This window comes from Myxocyprinus asiaticus, chromosome 3 (assembly GCF_019703515.2).
Source record: "Myxocyprinus asiaticus isolate MX2 ecotype Aquarium Trade chromosome 3, UBuf_Myxa_2, whole genome shotgun sequence".
Lineage (NCBI taxonomy): Eukaryota > Metazoa > Chordata > Actinopteri > Cypriniformes > Catostomidae > Myxocyprinus > Myxocyprinus asiaticus.
The window spans coordinates 26,001,754-26,019,474 of record NC_059346.1 but is presented as its reverse complement, the minus strand read 5'-3'; the positions used below and the strand labels follow the sequence as shown (position 1 = coordinate 26,019,474).

Here is a 17,721-nt window from a genome sequence, read left to right as displayed (position 1 = left end):
AAGGAGGATGCTCAGTATACTGTAGCCTTCAAAGGAGGCGTCCTACCTAGCATGCAGCCTGCGTCCACCGGAGGTTGCATTTGTCGTGTGTGTGTGTGTGTGTGTGTGTGTGTGTGTGTGTATGTATATATATATATAGACACACACACACACATTTAAAAGTGCAATTAAACTTTGTGAAAATACTGCGTGTTATTGCACCCCTACTAGTTTTTGATGCTCTTTTTCTTTTTTCTTGCCTTTTACTGCTGCCGGTGCCTTTTTCTCATGATATCAATAATTTCAATGTATATTTCTAAGTAGGAAAACAATTTCACTATACACAGAAAAGCACATAATAGTACACAAATGAAACAAATAACCATACATTTTTATGTAGGTAATATATGGTAATACAAGATAATGTCTAACATAAACATTACTACACTCACATTAGCTACAGTGCTTAAAAGTTTATTGCATATTATGAATTAGTTTATTAATTAGAGTAATAATAAAGTATTGACATTTTTCATAGTAGCCTAATAAAAGGAACATTAATGACACCTAGTAATTTAAATACATATTTAACATCAATTTACCATACTATGTTTCTTAGCAGTGTACTCTACACCATGCCAGCAAGAAACTTACCCTGATGTACACTACCGGTCAAAAGTTTTGAAACATTTGACTGAAATGTTTCTCATGATCTTAAAAATCTTTTGATCTGAAGTCGTATGCTTAAATGTTTGAAATTAGTTTTGTAGACAAAAATATAATTGTGCCACCATATTAATTTATTTCATTATAAAACTAAAATTTAATAATTAAAAAAAAAAGTTTTTGAAATTGATGACTTGGACCAAATAATAAAGCAGCCAATAAGTGCCCAACATAGATGGGAACTCCTTCAATACTGTTTAAAAAGCATCCCAGGGTGATACTCCAAGAAACTGGTTGCGAAAATGTCAAGAGTACATTTCTGAACATTCTAGACAAAGGGTGACTACTTTGAAGATGCTAAAATTTAACACAGTTTTGATTTATTTTGAATTTTGTTTAGTCACAACATAATTCCCATAGTTCCATTTATATTATTCCATAGTTTTGATTACTTTATTCTAAAATGTGAAAAAAAAAAAAATATAATAAAGAATAAGTGTTTCAAAACTTTTGACCGGTAGTGTACATTTTATAAGTTCATGTGGGACTATAATTACAAGTCTTTTTTTATTTTTATGGAAAAAATTAATTTCTTACACTTTTTACATATGTACTGTTTATAAATGTAAATTAATTTGAGATCGGGTGCATGTTTTTTTTTATGGGGGGGTCTTTCATAAATTGGGAGGGATAAACATTTTTGCATTGATTTGCACATCTCAACATCAACTAAAACTTCACAGATGTGTCATTACATCTTGATATGTTTTGCAGTAGAAATATTTGGATGTGTTTTAGCATGTATGTTAATGATACTTAGGGGAACCCAGACACAGTACATAGTGATATATACATGTGGCAAACAGTGTGCATTTAAACTTGCAGAAGGCGTAACATGGCTATCAAACAGCCGAACGGTAAGGCAATAGATATAATCAGTCTGATAGAGCAGCATTCCTTTATTGTGTAGAATGCCACAAACACATACAAATTCAAAGCCTTTAGTCTCAAGATAACCAAACAAAAGGCTCTAGCACACAAGTCCAAAGATTTCTTCTGAGAGAAAAAATGTGGTGGGGGGGAAGAGGAGAGGTGCAAAATGCAAAACAAGAAACTTTGACAAAAATAGGCTGTATCCATGAGGCAGACAGTACAGCTTTTAAAGCCCTGTAAAGACTCCACAGTGCAATGCGTATTCAGACAAGACACATACATGCATTACAAAGACTGAAGTGATTCAAAGAGAATCATGCCACAGCCGAGTTCAGTTTAACCACCATTGGGGCATGGAAGTGTAGTGATTGCGCTCACCATTTTTTTTTTTTTTTTTACTAATCTAACCCATTCTTTTATAATAATTGAAGTTGGTATTTGGACAAGGCAAATTGTTTGTCTTCAGAAACTGAAACTTCCATACAAGTAATATACATGTGGACATCTGTTCCAGAGCTCAGTGGAGAAGAGTCTAGCTGTGAGGGCAACTTTTTTCTTTTCATTGTTGATCAAAATGTACATTATAAGCATCTGGGTGCCAATCCTGAATTATGCCATCTCCAAATATATAAAATATTAATCTACTGCTGCAAAGTAGACCCATTAGCAACTATATTTTTCAAAAGAGATCCTGTGTCCCAGTCAAAAACAAAGATATTTTTGCAGTGTTTTCTTTACAACGCCTGAAACCTTTTGCCCCAAAACTGATGCAAACATTAAACATAAATGCTTAAAATAATGTGTACTTTATCACAAATACTACAACTACTGAACACTATTTTTCCATTCCACTGTAAACCCTCCTATGGAAAATTCAAGTCTGTTTTATTTTTATTAAAATAAAGTGCTTAAATACGTTCATTGACTAGAAGTAAGTTTAAGAGCATTATATTTATGTTTGAATTCCTTGCAAACCAATACTGGTGGGAAATATATTTCAAGAATATATTTAAACTGAATGAACACATTTAAAAAAAAATAATAATAATAATAAAATATATATAAAACAAATTAAATAGTTGCACTTCTTTCTCTAACTCAACAACAGACAGTATCAACACAGACATAGCACTCAACCCACGGCATTTATGCTAAGCCCATATTACATCAAATTTAAACTAAACAGAAAAAATGGATTTAACTTGATCTACAACTGGACTTAATCTTAAAATGTCCCAAAGTGGCTGAATTTGAATAGTTCACCCAAAAATTTAAATTCTCTAATCATTTACTCACCTTCATGCCATCCCAGATGTGTATGACTTTCGTTCTTCTGCAGAACACAAATTAAGATTTTTAGAAGAAAATGTAATCTCTGTATGTCCATACAGGTGAATGTTGACCAGAACTTTGAAGCTCCAGAAAGCACATAATGGCAGCATAAAATATTCCATAAGACTCCAGTGGTTAAATCCACATCTTCTGAAGTGATATAATAGGTGTCGGTAAGAAACAGATCAATATTTAAGTCCATTTTTGCTAGAAATTAGTCTCCCTCCCCAGTAGGGGGCAAATGCATGAATAATGTGAATCACTAAAAACACAAGAAGAATCTGAAAGTGAAAGTTAAAGTGGAGAGTGACTGAGCAGGGAGGAGAATTTATAGTAAAAATTGACTAAAATATTAATCTGAGTCTCACCCACACCTATCAAATCGCTTCTGAAGACACTGATTTAACCACTAGAGTCATATGAATTACTTTTATGATGACTTACTGTGTGATTTTTGGAGCTTCAAAATTTTGGCACCCATTCACTTACATTGTATGGACCAAAAGAGCTGAGAAATTCTTCTAAAAATCTTCATTTGTGTTCTGCTGAAGAAAAAGTCATACACATCCGGGATGGCATAATGGTGATTAAATGATGAGAGAATTTTCATTTTGGGTGAACTATTGCTTTAAGCAACCATAGTGATGAATAAAAATGTTTTGCTAACACTTGATTAGTTCCAGTAGGGGTGTAATGGTATGATAACCTTCACAAAAAATACAGTGGTATCACGGTATTAAGGTGCCTGGCTAAAATTATTAGCAGTTTAATATTTATTTATGATATACCGTATTTTCCTGAAATAAAGTTGCACCTGAATATAAGTCGCAGTCAAAATCGTGTTGTTCAGGAAAAAAAAAAAAAACAGATAAGTCTCATCTCTGTATAAGTCGCACTGACAGAGATTGTATGCGGCAGGCATCAGGATCCTTGGAGCAGCCGCCCGAGTCCCAACTTCCCTTCATCCCAGAAGGGTATAGCTGCAGGCATAGCTCCAAAAAGGCGCGTGAGCTCCAAATCGCCATTAAATATATAGGGAGCCCCTAACCTTAACCCTTCTGGAGTTGGCACAACCCCCTTTTGGAGTAATACTTATACAACAGGCTGAAAAAATTGACATATATTAATTTTAATATCTATTTCGTATATGTTGAAAATTGACACCGGGCAGAGTACACAGGAAAGTGCACCACTAGATCGGTTTCATGCTGAAGAGGTACGTTTTTTACATAATGTTTTCTCACGTAAATGTAAACGAGTGTAAATGCCAACACCATCATATATGTCGAAAACATGAGCTCATTTATGTCATTAAGTGAGTCTGCTTTTTTATTCCATCCGTTACGCCTGGTCAGAGGCTTCCGTAAATATTTAGTTTATATGTAGGGTTACGTTCTACTTAAATTTAACGGTGCAACGCTCAAATATTTAGTAGTGCGTAAATTGGTGCTAAGTCACAACTAGGCTAAGATGTAACATACGTATAGCTGGTGCAACCGGCCCCTGAAAAGACAAGACCTATATTAGTATGACCACATCTATCAAAACTTTTGTGCATAAAATTCCCGTTGCACAAAAATAAATACATTTTGCATGTACTAAATGCTTTAATACATCTGGCTCTATGAATCTATCAGGTGTCTGGCCCTTGCTTAAGCATAGCTCACCCAAAAATGCAAATTCTGTCACCCTCACATTGCTCCAAGAATTTATTTCTTCCGTGGAACAAAAAAGGAGATCTAAGGCAGAACTGTTTTGACTGACAGTCTCAGTCACAATTCACTTCCTTTGTATGGAAAAGAGCACCATCAACATTCTTAAAAAAAAAAAAAAAAAAAAAAAAACAATTGTTTCACAGAAAAAAAGTCATACAGGTTTGCAACAACATGATGGTGAGTAAATGATGGCAAAATAATCATTTGGGGATTAACCAACACTTTAAAGCATTTTTAAAGCAGAAGTCTTGTATATTCTTGCTCCCTAATTAAAAAAAAAAAAAGCAGCAAACACCAGAGAACAAAAAACCCTGACCTTTCAGATGACCTCAGGGGAGGGAAAGGGGAGTGTTGCAATTCAATACAGACCCGATTTTGGAATGCCACATTTTACTCACAGCTAGGATTGTATTTTATGTAGAGATATCAATATTTATCTCTGTCTTTCAATACTTTTAATGATGTCCCTGCTTTTATATATTCCAGTTGCTCCGTCATTCACTGATCCAAGTAAACCTCAGGTCTTTGACACAAAGGTTTCCCCTTCCCAGTATGCAAGTTCTTTCTTGGCCAACTGACGCTACACTTCCTCTTGAGTGCAAACCGTCCCTCCTGGACAATCTCTTTCTTTAGTCCAAAAGAAAATGAGAGGAAAACCAAAAAATCATTAAGGATTTTATTAGTCTTCTGATTCCCCTCACCGGGATTGGACGCCAAGGGTGATCTTAAGGTTCTCATACACCACATAGCTGATGCTGACAGCAGGAATGACCTTCATAAAGTTGGGTGCCAAGCCTCTATAGAGTCCAATAGCGCCCTCTGTCCGTACAATGTGCCTGAAGAGACCACTCATGGTCATCTGAGGGCTGCCTTCCACAGAAGCTGCACACGGATGGAGTGAAAAAAAAAAATAATATTTAAGTCTTTTATGGCTTAGGACCATAAAAGAAAACCAAATAACAGTTTATTAAGTAAATTAAATCTAAATATGCAAACTATCAGCATTTAAATTGAATTAAACATTTAGGAATAATACAGCAGTGAATCCAATCATGCAGTGCAAGTTAAAACCCTTGCCTTAATTTCTTGCCTTAAAGTACTATTGCCTTAAGAGTTTAATAACCTACCTTGAGCCTGCATGCGTGTCCTCACTAAGGCTAAGGGGTAGCTGGCTAACTGTCCACAAGTACTAGACATTGTACCACAAGCTAGTAGTACAAACACACCCGGATCGGCACTGTCTGTGGCAAACTTCTGCAGCCACGAGTTCTTTAGTGTCTACAGACAGGAATAAGAGAAGCATGAGTTACATTTTGCATGAGTACAATTAAAATGTCTTTTTGAGGTAAAAACTGAAAACCACTTTACCTTTTAATACCAATCACTAGACTTTATTTGTTGTGTATATGTGTGCATGAAGCCCATTCATCTTAATGTGTAGAACAGAAGCTTACCTCATAGACTGCCAGGTCTATTCCAGCATAAGGGATGATACCCAGCACGTTGGGAATATAACCCTTGTAGAAAGCTGCCAGACCCTCCTTTTTAAATATGTTTTTAGCACAGTCCACGATACCAGAGTACTGACCCGTCCTTCCCAGTGCAAGTCGAGTTTTTAAAACCTTAATTAAAACACACACAAGAGCTTTGTTTTAAGCTCTAAGAGACCTAAATAAAGCAATGCTTTGTTTGGTGTAGCTTGTTATCAAAACCTGATTAAAAATCCTTTCATTTTAGAGATGAGAGTTATTAAAAACGACTAGTTATTAAAATTAGGGATGGGACAATATATCGAATTTCAATATATTGCGAACCAAAAAATGACGAACCATATTGTGGCATACCTCGATATTTCTAAATTTGCAAAATTGTTTTCTGTCCATGTGGTCCTATATGAAATGACCCGTCAAAAAATCAGAATCTCTCTATCGCTTGATTTTACGACTACTGTGCTTTTTTTCTACACTGTTTACAGAGTTCACAAGGTCCTTAAAGTGCTTGAATTTAGCTTTTAGAAATGTAAGTATTGGAATACCTGGAAAAATTGCCTTACTTTGATGAAGTCTACTCCACTTTCATTGAATAATGTGTCTTAATATCCTTTCTGTTCTTTACAGTCAGATATAAAAGTAAAAAAGAAATATTAATTTAATCTCACACAGCATGTGAGCTGCTCGTTGCCCCTTAAAGTGACAGTACCTTTTTAGAGTTTCTTTTACAAATAAATGTATACAATGTTATTAATTGTAAATTGTACACATTAGGGCTGAAACGATTAGTCGACGTTATCGACAACGTCGACAATAAAAAAATTGTCGACACAAATTTTTGTTGTCGAACAGTCATTTGATCTTAACGTAACATAAGATCATATGAAACTATAATGATTGCACACAAGAGCAGCACTGCAGCTCGCGCCTGACTGAGGAGAGGATGAAAACACATCTCACAGTCCAGACGCACTCTAAACTTTCCAAACAGCTTCAGGTGATGTAGATCGCAAAATATGTGGGAATTATAATGCAAAAATAAAAAATAAGTAAATACAGAAGCACTCTTGTTGTGGAATAAGCAGAGCCGGAGTTGACGCTCAGCTTAAGCAAAACTTGCATGTCGAGCGTCTTTAAAGGAAACACCCCGGCATTACATCTTTAATGCAGTTCTATTTAATGCGTTATAGCTTTATTAAAGTTTAAATAATAAGGAAACTGGCATTTCTCTGTGCGGTCAGCGCCTCTTCTATGAGTTGCGCGAAGTGTCCCGATCTAAGGGAGAGAGATTGAAACTGCATCCGGCTGATGCACACTCTGTTGCGGGGACAGCTCATCCCGTGAGTGCGCGCGCTTAATGCAGCTAGATTATAACGCGATGGCAACTAATTGAATCATAATATTTGTCACTGTGCATTTCTTATCGTGAAGAAAATTGGCAAAACGCAGCTTTATTAATAAGAGAGAGTTTGTTTTTTTGTGAGTTAAAGATGGATTGAAGTGAACAAAGGTGAGAGAGGGTAGTCTTCGCCCCATTATACACTACAAAAAAAATAATAGGGTTCAAAACAGAGTTACTATGAATCCAAACTCTAATACAGTGAAAAAGACACTCTATTAGCATAACATAAATATATATAAATAAATACAAATTTCCAACATTTTTATGAATGTCCATGTACTAAAATAAAATATTTGATGCCATGAGTGTACCTTCATTTACTATTACTATTATTTTGAATGGCCATGGAAAATGAAGCAATGTGATAATTTTACCTGGTCGCAAAAAGTAGTCCGTTAATTTACCTGATGAACTTTCACCTTTTGTTGACCCTTTATGCTTTGCAGAGCTAATGTTCTAAATCATTTGCACCTTTATTAGTAACTGACACATAAGTGCCAGCTTTACAAGTCATACATTCTGCTTCCCACGGATCTCGACCTGGACGAAAGCATGGGAATTTTTTTGCAAATCTTCTGTAAATTTGCACTTTCGTTTGGGCATTGTTTCCACTCAACTGTCATTTGCTGCTACTGTCAAGCAACTGTTTGATGCCGAACACAGCAGCACTTCGGTGTTCACGGAGAGATTGACAGGCAGGAATTTGGCCAATAGTTGCTGCAAGCCTCTTATAACTGACCAATTGGTGTGTGAGAAAGCGGGACTTACAAAGAGGGGTTAAAGCAATGCAAATATGCGTGCACACACAGTGAAGTATTAGACCAGATGTACATCATAATGCAACTAAAGCCGAATCCCGGACATTTTCGCAAATGTAGAAATCCCTGACGGGCGCTTTTTTAAGGTCCGAAAAAGAGGACATATGGTCACCCTACATTAGCAGCAGTGCAGAAATTACTTTTACATGGGGGCGATGAGTAAACATTTAGAAAATCAATTTAAAGTGACTACTACTAACAGAAACACGTGTTGTAATACTAATATGTCATGCTTGGGTGGGGACAAAAAGTAAACAGGACTTGCTGCCGTCTTGACAAAGCGCTCTGGGATGCTTTCGCTTCAAGTGTTCGTTCATGGTGGTTGTACTGCTGTGAAAAGCCATTTCTAATTTGCATAGCTTACACAGCACCACATTGTTGGGTCTCTGGCTAAAATACTCCCACGCTTTAGATGACCGTGGGTGAGTTTTTTTTAGCTGCAGCTTGTTCATCGGGGGAATACAAACTTAAACCGGGTGCTGCCATTTTAATTACTCCATTGCGAGGCACCGATGCATGTTATGCAAATCGACGTATTTCTGTAATCGATGAATCGTCCCAGCCCTACTTGAATATAAGTGTATTTTGTCTTTACTGCACTCGCAGAAGTATAACCAAGTGAAAAAATACACTTATATACAAAATACACATATATTTAAGATACATTCTCTTAAAGCAAGTCTAAATATCTTGTTACTTCTCAAGTAAATTTATTTTGTTTTAAGGATTTTTACACAATTTTAAATGGAAAAAAAGACAACTTGATAACAATAGGATTTATTTGTAGTTAAATTTTTACTGAATTAAACATAATAAAAAGTATTTTTTCCCTTTAATTCAGTGAATGTCATTTAGAAGTATTTTTAAAAGATGATTTTGTCCTCTTTATTGTTAGCAAGCACGTTTAATACAACCTTTTAAGTCTGGGCACAAGCTGAATAGTCGATTTAGAGCTAATGATTAATCGTTGCAATAATCGCCTGAATAGTCGAATAATCGTTCTAATAATCATTAGATTAGTCGATTATCAAAATAATCGTTAGTTGCAGCCCTAGTACACATTTCAAACAGTGACAGCTCATCATTATTATACTGTACATACAATTTCATATATATATATATATATATATATATATATATACACAGTGCATCTGGAAAATATTCACAGCGCTTCACTTTTTCCACAGTTTGTTATGTTACAGCCTTATTCCAAAATAGATTAAATTCATTATTTTCCTCAAAATTCTACAAACAATACCCCATAATGAAAACGTGAAAGCTGTTTGTTTGAAATCTTTGCAAATTTATAAAAAAAAAAAAAATAAAAATCACCACATGTCCATAAGTATTCACAGCCTTTGCTCAATACTTTGTTGAAGCACCTTTGGCACCAATTACAGCCTCAAGTCTTTTTGAGTATGATGCTACAAGCTTGGCACACCTATTTTTGGGCAGTTTCTCCCATTCTTCTTTGCAGGACCTCTCAAGCTCCATCAGGTTGGATGGGGAGCATCGGTGCACAGCCATTTTCAGATCTCTCCAGAGATGTTCAATCAGGTTCAAGTCTGGGCTCTGGCTGGGCCACTCAAGGACATTCACAGAGTTGTCCCTTAGCCACTCCTTTGTTATCTTGGCTGTGTGCTTATGGTCGTTGTCCTGTTGAAAGATGAACCTTCGCCGCAGTCTGAGGTCCAGAGTGCTCTGGAGCAGATTTTCATCAAGGATGTCTCTGTACATTGCTGCATTCATCTTTCCCTCGATCCTGACTAGTCTCCCAGTCCCTGCCGCTGAAAAACATCCCCACAGCATGATGCTGCCACCACCATGCTTCACTGTAGGGATGGTATTGGCCAGGTGATGAGCGGTGCCTGGTTTCCTCCAGGCATGACGCTTGCCATTCAGGCCAAAGAGTTCAATCTTTGTTTCTCATAGTCTGAGAGTCCTTCAGGTGCCTTTTGGCAAACTCCAGGCGGGCTGTCATGTGCCTTTTACTGAGGAGTGGCTTCCGTCTGGCCACTCTACCATACAGGCCTGATTGGTGGAGTGCTGCAGAGATGGTTGTTCTTCTGGAAGGTTCTCCTCTCTCCACAGAGAAACGCTGGAGCTCTGTCAGAGTGACCATCGGGTTCTTGGTCACCTCCCTGACTAAGGCCCTTCTCCCCCGATCGCTCAGTTTGGCCGGGCGGCCAGCTCAAGGAAGAGTCCTGGTGGTTCCAAACTTCTTCCATTTATGGATGATGGAGGCCACTGTGCTCATTGGGACCTTCAATGCTGCAGAAATTTTTCTGTACCCTTCCCCAGATCTGTGCCTCAATACAATCCTGTCTCAGAGGTCTACAGACAATTCCTTGGACTTCATGGCTTGGTTTGTGCTCTGACATGCACTGTTAACTGTGGGAGCTTATATAGACAGGTGTGTGCCTTTCCAAATCATGTCCCATCAACTGAATTTACCACAGGTGGACTCCAATCAAGTTGTAGAAACATCTCAAGGATGATCAGTGGAAACAGGATGCACCTGAGCTCAATTTTGAGTGTCATGGCAAAGGCTGTGAATACTTATGTACATGTGATTTTTTTCATTTTTTATTTTTAATAAATTTGCAAAGATTTCAAACAAACTTCTTTCATGTTGTCATTATGGGGTATTGTTTGTAGAATTTTGAGGAAAATAATGAATTTAATCCATTTTGGAATAAGGCTGTAATATAACAAAATGTGGAAAACGTGAAGCGCTGTGAATACTTTCCAGATGCACTGTATATATATAATATTAATTAATATAATGTAGAATTTTTGTATTTTTACAAAGTTAAATTTTGATTATAATAATGATGACAAATTATTAAAAGATAAAATATACACTTTCACATACTTTTTCTGGACAGGTTTTGTTCAGTTCTATTGCTTGTTCTGCACCTGATCAGCCTGAATATACCCCACTATTTTTGAAAGCTTATTTGTTTGTGATCTTTTCTTATAGAGAAAGGTTTATGAGCAACTCTTATTATTTAAACTTTGAGCATTTATTTTGCATATTAAATAACTTAATTTTGATGAGAAATTATAATGAGCATTCTGCTCAAGCATTTTTTTCAGAAAATAAATAATGTTCTGAAATATTTTGTAATTTAAGTGTTATTATATCGAATCAAGATTATACTGAATCATGAACCTCATATTGTAAATCGAACCGAATCATGAGGTAACAATATCGTCCCATCCCTTATTTAAATGTATTTTATTACATTAAAAATGACAAAATCATCATTTTTAAAATGGTCCATAACATGCCACAAAGAATGTAAAGATAGTCTGGTAAACGGTTATTAATAATAATTATGTAAACATCTAAGCAGTGCTCAAACTGTATTTGTCAATCAGTTGGTTGTAGCAGTGTTTTTGTTCTTACCTCCATGGGGTAGATGCTGCTCTGAGCAATAGCTCCAGCAAGAGATCCAGCAACAAATCTCTCTAGGATACCTAACGTTTCTTGATTACTGCCAATCAGCCGCTTAATCTAAAAAACAGAGGTCACAGATAATGTTTTTCCCCAATTAAATGTATAAAGAGCATTACAGTGTTTCTTGAGAACAACATTCAATGTATTTGATTACATAAACATTTCAATAAAGCAACTTAAAAACTAGTCTAACATTGTGGTTTTCATAAAATGTTGTGTTACTTATGTATATACGGTTTTCATTTTATGTTTGCAAATATGCAGGATGCTAAATTGCAACTTCTATCCTACTTTTAACAAGAGCTTTCCCTTATACAACAAGCTACCTGCTCGTAGGCCATGAACTTGATAGCAGACTCAGGTGCAATCTTCACAACGTTCATGCCATTCCCTCGCCATAGTGATCGAAGTCCACCCTCACGGATCATTTGGGCGAATCCTCCGGCGATACCCATGGTGTTACTGCGTGACGCATGAACCTGGCAACACAATTGTACAGAGTTGTGAGCTCATAGACTCACATAAGGGAGACAACATCTTGCACATCTGTTTAGAAATTTTTTTTACAGACATATGGTGTACTTAACATCCAACCCACAGACTAAATAGTAAATATTAAAACATTAATTCACAATTTGTACTCATGCCGCATTGCATGCTGGGAACCAGACAGCAAATGTACATCTAGTTCGGCCAAATCAAATTATTTATGTTTTCATAACACAAATGGATTAAGTAAACTTCCATTTTACAAATTTAAGTGGATTGCATTTAATGTCTCAATGACAGTTTAACGCGTTAATTTTTCTTTATCACAATTGATGCATTGATTGTTAATACAGCACAAACACTGATGTGAAGGGCGGAACCTTTGTAATGTGTACGCCCAGAGTCATTTCACTGATGCACACGCCACAGCGCCAGAGCCCTTCTACCAAGGTGAGCCTAAAAGCTTAGCATAAAATAGCATAACGCGGCGCTGCGGTCCCATAGACATTCTATGGGAGGTACTGTCATAACATGCTAGTTGACCGTTATGCTCTCTCATATGATAGATGTTGCTATCTCAGTAAATAAAAAGAATCTCTGACAGCGCTTCCCTGTCAGTGGTAAAATGATGGAGAAAGGAGCTCTTAGCACTATTTGATGTACAAAACAAGCCCAGTTGGGACTTATTTTTCAGCCTATGTAAGGCACATAGTGAATTCAAAGCGGCGCACGACGCTGGCGTTGCCGCCCTGATGCAAATCATGAATGCAGCTTCACGACTGCTGTAGGAAAGTGGATAGCCACAGTGTTCCGTTAGATTAGTATTGTGGAGGATGAGAGTTTAATAGATTTAATGCACAATTACAATGAATATGCAACCTATGGGCATACTAGTTCTTTCAATTAGTCAATCTCCCACTTAGACTTTGGGAAACGTTTGATGTGACTTGAATTGGTGATATTTTAGTGCATTTCTATCTTTATATTGTGGAAGGCTTTGTTTGGAAAATGTTAATAAAGCATTATATTGCTACATATTGTTTTGTTTTCTTCCTAAGATGGAAATAAATAAATTTTAACAACAAAAGAAGTATATATAGTGTCAAATTTAAGCACTATCAAAATCTATAATTGCCACAAAAAAATTATGTGATTAAATCGCAATTAATTATTTTTTTTTATCTATTTAAACTATGCTACAAAAATAACCCTGCACTAATATATTTTTACCCAATTTATTTGACAATTATCTATTTGAATATAATCTTAAAGGGATAGTTCACCCAAACATGAAACTTCTGTTATCATTCCTCACCCATTTGTTTTTCAAAATCCGTATGACATCTTTCTTCTGTGGAACACAAAAAAGAAATGTTAGGTAGAATGACAGCCTCAGTCACCATTTACTTTCATTGTATGGAAAAGAAATGCCATGAAAATAAATAGTGACTGAGGCTGTCATTCTGCCTAAAATTTCTTTTTTGTGTTCCACTGAAGAAATAAAGTCATATGGATTTGGAACAACATGATGGTGATTAAATGATGAGAACATTTTCATTTTTGGGTAAAGCATTTCTTTAAAGGTGCACTCAGTAATTCTTTCTTCATTTAAAAAGTCGTAATCCTTAAGAAATTAATTGTAATTTTGAAACACATGTATAAAATCATGAGCTCTCACATGAGTTGAATAATGCAGTTATATCAGTAACCTTATAAAAGCTGTTTAAATCTACATGAAAGAGAGTTCACTCATTGAGGCTGCCATGTTAGGATCATATGACCAGCCAAATATTACTAGTTAATCTCAGTATCTGCTTTGTTATTGAACAATTTCACTCACAAGTAACATTAATTATGGCTCACTGTGAATAGCGAATTTCTACATTGGCATCTGCAACTAAAAGCTATTGCATTTGGTGATGCTGCATCCATGACCCTTGGTGCCAATGTAAGTCTAAGACAACATACATAAAAAAACTACTGAATGCATGTATATATACAGTAAATCCAAATATATTCATCTAAATGTATGCTGAAAGATATCTAATGTTGTTTTCTAGAATGTCCAGCACTAAATACATATCATTCAATAATTTGACATTCTTCACTGGGTCCCATACCTGCATGATAACTTTTAGGCGGTCCAAAGGTGCGGTACAGGTACGGGACACAGCTCCTGCTCCTCCTCCTGCTACCAAATGTCTCCACCACATACCTGTCTTCTTCTCCTCCGCTGTAAACTCATCAGGGACCATCATACTTTCCCCAACATCAAATATCTGTACAGAGGAAATGACATCACTTGAAGTGAGATAACATGGAAAATTTTGCCTTATTTTATATTAGAATCTCATTTGAACCTCAGAGCATAATGTTTAGGCAATCAATTATCAGTACTATGATACAGTATAGAGTAAAATTCTTGGTTTAAGAGTTCTGTTTGGCTGTCCGCAGGCAGAATTGCTCGCTGAGCCCTGAGATTACATAAAAGATCTGTCTAACTTTTCACCATGGGTATTTAAAAAAAAAATCTGTACTTTATCCAGTTTTAATATAAAATTCACGATGTTCAAATCCAAATCATTCACATCCATGATGTTAAGGTGTTTAGATTAGAACACATCTACCTCTCAAGGTCCTGTGGGACCATGTCAAAAGGCCAAGTCACTGACGTCAAAACTTGTTGATCTGTTTAACAGGATCAGACTGGATCACAGTGACTTCCTTTGTCTCATTCAGGAGTATTTCAAGTGCAAGGCGGCAATATTTACTTTGGCTTAGTGGGACTGAATGACTAAGGTGCGTGTATGACCCTTTAAGAGGAAGTACATCTCTGGTTTTAATGAGGTATGTGTAGTAAATGTCTTCCTATGATATGCCAGTAAAGGCAATTTACACAGAATGAAGAGACAGAACTTACAGTTACTTACAACAAGACTATAAGAAAGTGCCATAACCTGCTACAAGGAGCAATGAGAGTCAAATGGCCCCAAAAAACAAGGTTGGAATTTTGACAGATTGAACTTTAATGATTGAAAGCATATGACAGGACATTGTGGTTTTGTTTTACCGTAGAGTGCTTCCAGTAGAGTATGATTTCAGGAATGTTTTCAGCAGGATGAAGCAGGTGATAGTCTCTCCATTCATTCCAGTCAATTGTCATTGTACCATTTTTGTCCATACTGTTCAGAGAAACAGACAAAAAGAAACCAAAACTAAATAAAATGTACATTTCTGAAGGCAACTTTTGGCTCTGGGTAGAGATGACCTATTTTGAAATTATGAGACCAGTTTACAATTTCTGAAGCACTACAATTTCAGAATATTTGAATTTTCAGAATTTTAAAACAATAATTATGTACACTGTTTCAAGCAGCTACAAATCATCCACATGCAAACACATCTCACTACTAAGCTTTACAAGAGTACCAGAATTTTTCTATTTCAGAATCAGAATTCCCATATTTCTAATTCCTTCTTTATTAATTTGAAAATGCCTCTTCTGTTGCGCTATTGGCCATCACTGATGAAAATAAAATAAAAAAAACATCTATCAACTAATATTTCAAAAGCATCATAAATGAGGCAAATTGACTTAATACAAAAATTACCTTAATAATGCAAGGTTAAACAGCAAAATTTCACCACAAATGAACATCATATGAAATGCAAATTAAAACAAGCCAAACATGTAGGGAGAAGATCACTACTTACTACATTATAGGGGCCAAAATTTGGCCCCTCCTTATTCTGATAAGATGAGCAGACAGACAGAGTGGGGGGTGGGATCACAAGAAGGACAGAGTGATAAAGAAAGAGTAGAGAGTGAAATAGTACAACCGAAGACATTTACGCACATTGTTAAAATACAAACATGCACAGACAGAGGACAAAAAATGACCTCAATTGATTATTGTATGTGCTGTTTATACACATGTTGCTAATCTTGTCTTTTAAATGAGTTCCACATCTAAGAATCTCTTTAGCCTTGACTTCATGATCTTTTGACTTTGAATATGCATGCTGAACAATGAGGACCAAGAGACATATTGTATTACAGTATAAGACACACTGAGAGAAAGGAGGGAGATTGACAGATTAATAAAACAAGTCACCTCTTGAGGATTTTTTCAGCCTGTTCTTCAGATATATGAACCCCAAGGTCTCTTAGTGACTGCATGATCTCCTGTGAATCTATTCGACCTGCAGATATAGAACAAAATGCAGTGACATACAAGTGTAAAACTACTAATATCAGCAATTTTCTTAACATGAAATCTAAACACATTATACATCATAGTAGTCTTTTCTTGATACTGTATTTGATTTGATTTCATTTTCACTGATTTTTATAAAAAAAAAAAAAAAAAGAATACTGCATAAAAATGAGTGTTATGCTAATGATAATTATCAGTAAAACAAAAGGAATAATAGAAGTAAAACATCAAGATGTATTAAAGTTATGAGAACTGGGGAGAATGTGCTTAAAAGGCCCGATATACTTAATACGAAATCGTAGAACGAATGGGTGTGACATCATTTAGAACAAAATCTGGCCAAAAAGGTGTTTTTGAGTTTGTTTCGGTGGTTCGTAACAGCTCGCCAGTGTGAACTTTTAGGAAAACTTCTTATCGGCTGCTAAACACCTTCTTGCTGCCATAGGTTCACGTCATCAGTAGGTGTGACCTGTAGCTCCACCTACTTTGAGGCCGACGGCTAATTCCAGTTCCGCTGTTCAGTCAGTCATGTTCTGTCAACATGAACAAACCGGTGAGTTATTAGCGACAATGTCTTAGTGAGAGACATTGTCCAAGACCATGTCATGTGATTTTATTTTTTGTTTAGTTAGTCTATAAAAGGAATAAATCTACTTAAATACTTTCAAGTGCCAATTCATCCATGTGCCATCTGCAGCGAAAGCCATTCACACATCTGCCCAAATTAAAATATGCCTCTATCACCATTCTTTTGTCTGTATTCTGCCCATTAGCTCACATCTATTATTAGTGGCATCATAAATTACAATAACAAAGGGTAATCAGTGAATATTATGGCCACGTATAGTGTGTTCGCTAAATAGCTCCATGATTTCAGAATGTAAACAACACAGATTAAATATTTTCTACTGCATATATATTACTTCATATATAAATCATCATTGAGTGGTTAAAACAGCTCCTTTTACTGACCTCATGTGAATTCTACTCATAGAATGAGGCATAAAGTAATTGATAACACTTTTTTTAGACACATTATAACATATAACTTCTCCGGAAGTATATCGGGGCCTTAAGTGTCCTGAAAATAATATCACAATGCAAAAAATCAAAACAGTCCTAAAAGTAGGATTGTTTTCTTCATGCAAAAAAAATATAAAAATGACCAGGACATTTTCTTGACAGGTTTCATGAGAATCAGCCATTTGTTCATTAGC

General features: G+C 35.9%; 1 protein-coding gene across 3 annotated transcripts in view; it reads right to left on the bottom strand.

Moving 5' to 3' along the window:
- Window positions 1-1,178: 1,178 nt before the first annotated feature.
- Window positions 1,179-17,721, bottom strand: part of LOC127422233 (calcium-binding mitochondrial carrier protein SCaMC-2-B-like) — a 32,429-nt gene continuing 15,886 nt past the window's right edge. The window contains exons 3-11 of one of the 3 annotated variants that reach the window (XM_051665608.1): window positions 16,403-16,490; window positions 16,002-16,037; window positions 15,358-15,469; window positions 14,408-14,566; window positions 12,125-12,277; window positions 11,748-11,855; window positions 6,080-6,247; window positions 5,753-5,903; window positions 1,179-5,507 (exon numbers count right to left, since the gene is read on the bottom strand). In XM_051665608.1, coding sequence (XP_051521568.1) covers window positions 5,323-5,507; window positions 5,753-5,903; window positions 6,080-6,247; window positions 11,748-11,855; window positions 12,125-12,277; window positions 14,408-14,566; window positions 15,358-15,469; window positions 16,002-16,037; window positions 16,403-16,490 — 1,160 coding nt within the window. In that variant the 3' untranslated portion in view covers window positions 1,179-5,322. The remainder of the gene's footprint in view (window positions 5,508-5,752; window positions 5,904-6,079; window positions 6,248-11,747; window positions 11,856-12,124; window positions 12,278-14,407; window positions 14,567-15,357; window positions 15,470-16,001; window positions 16,038-16,402; window positions 16,491-17,721) is intronic. The other 2 variants (XM_051665602.1, XM_051665593.1) reach the window with 2 other exon arrangements.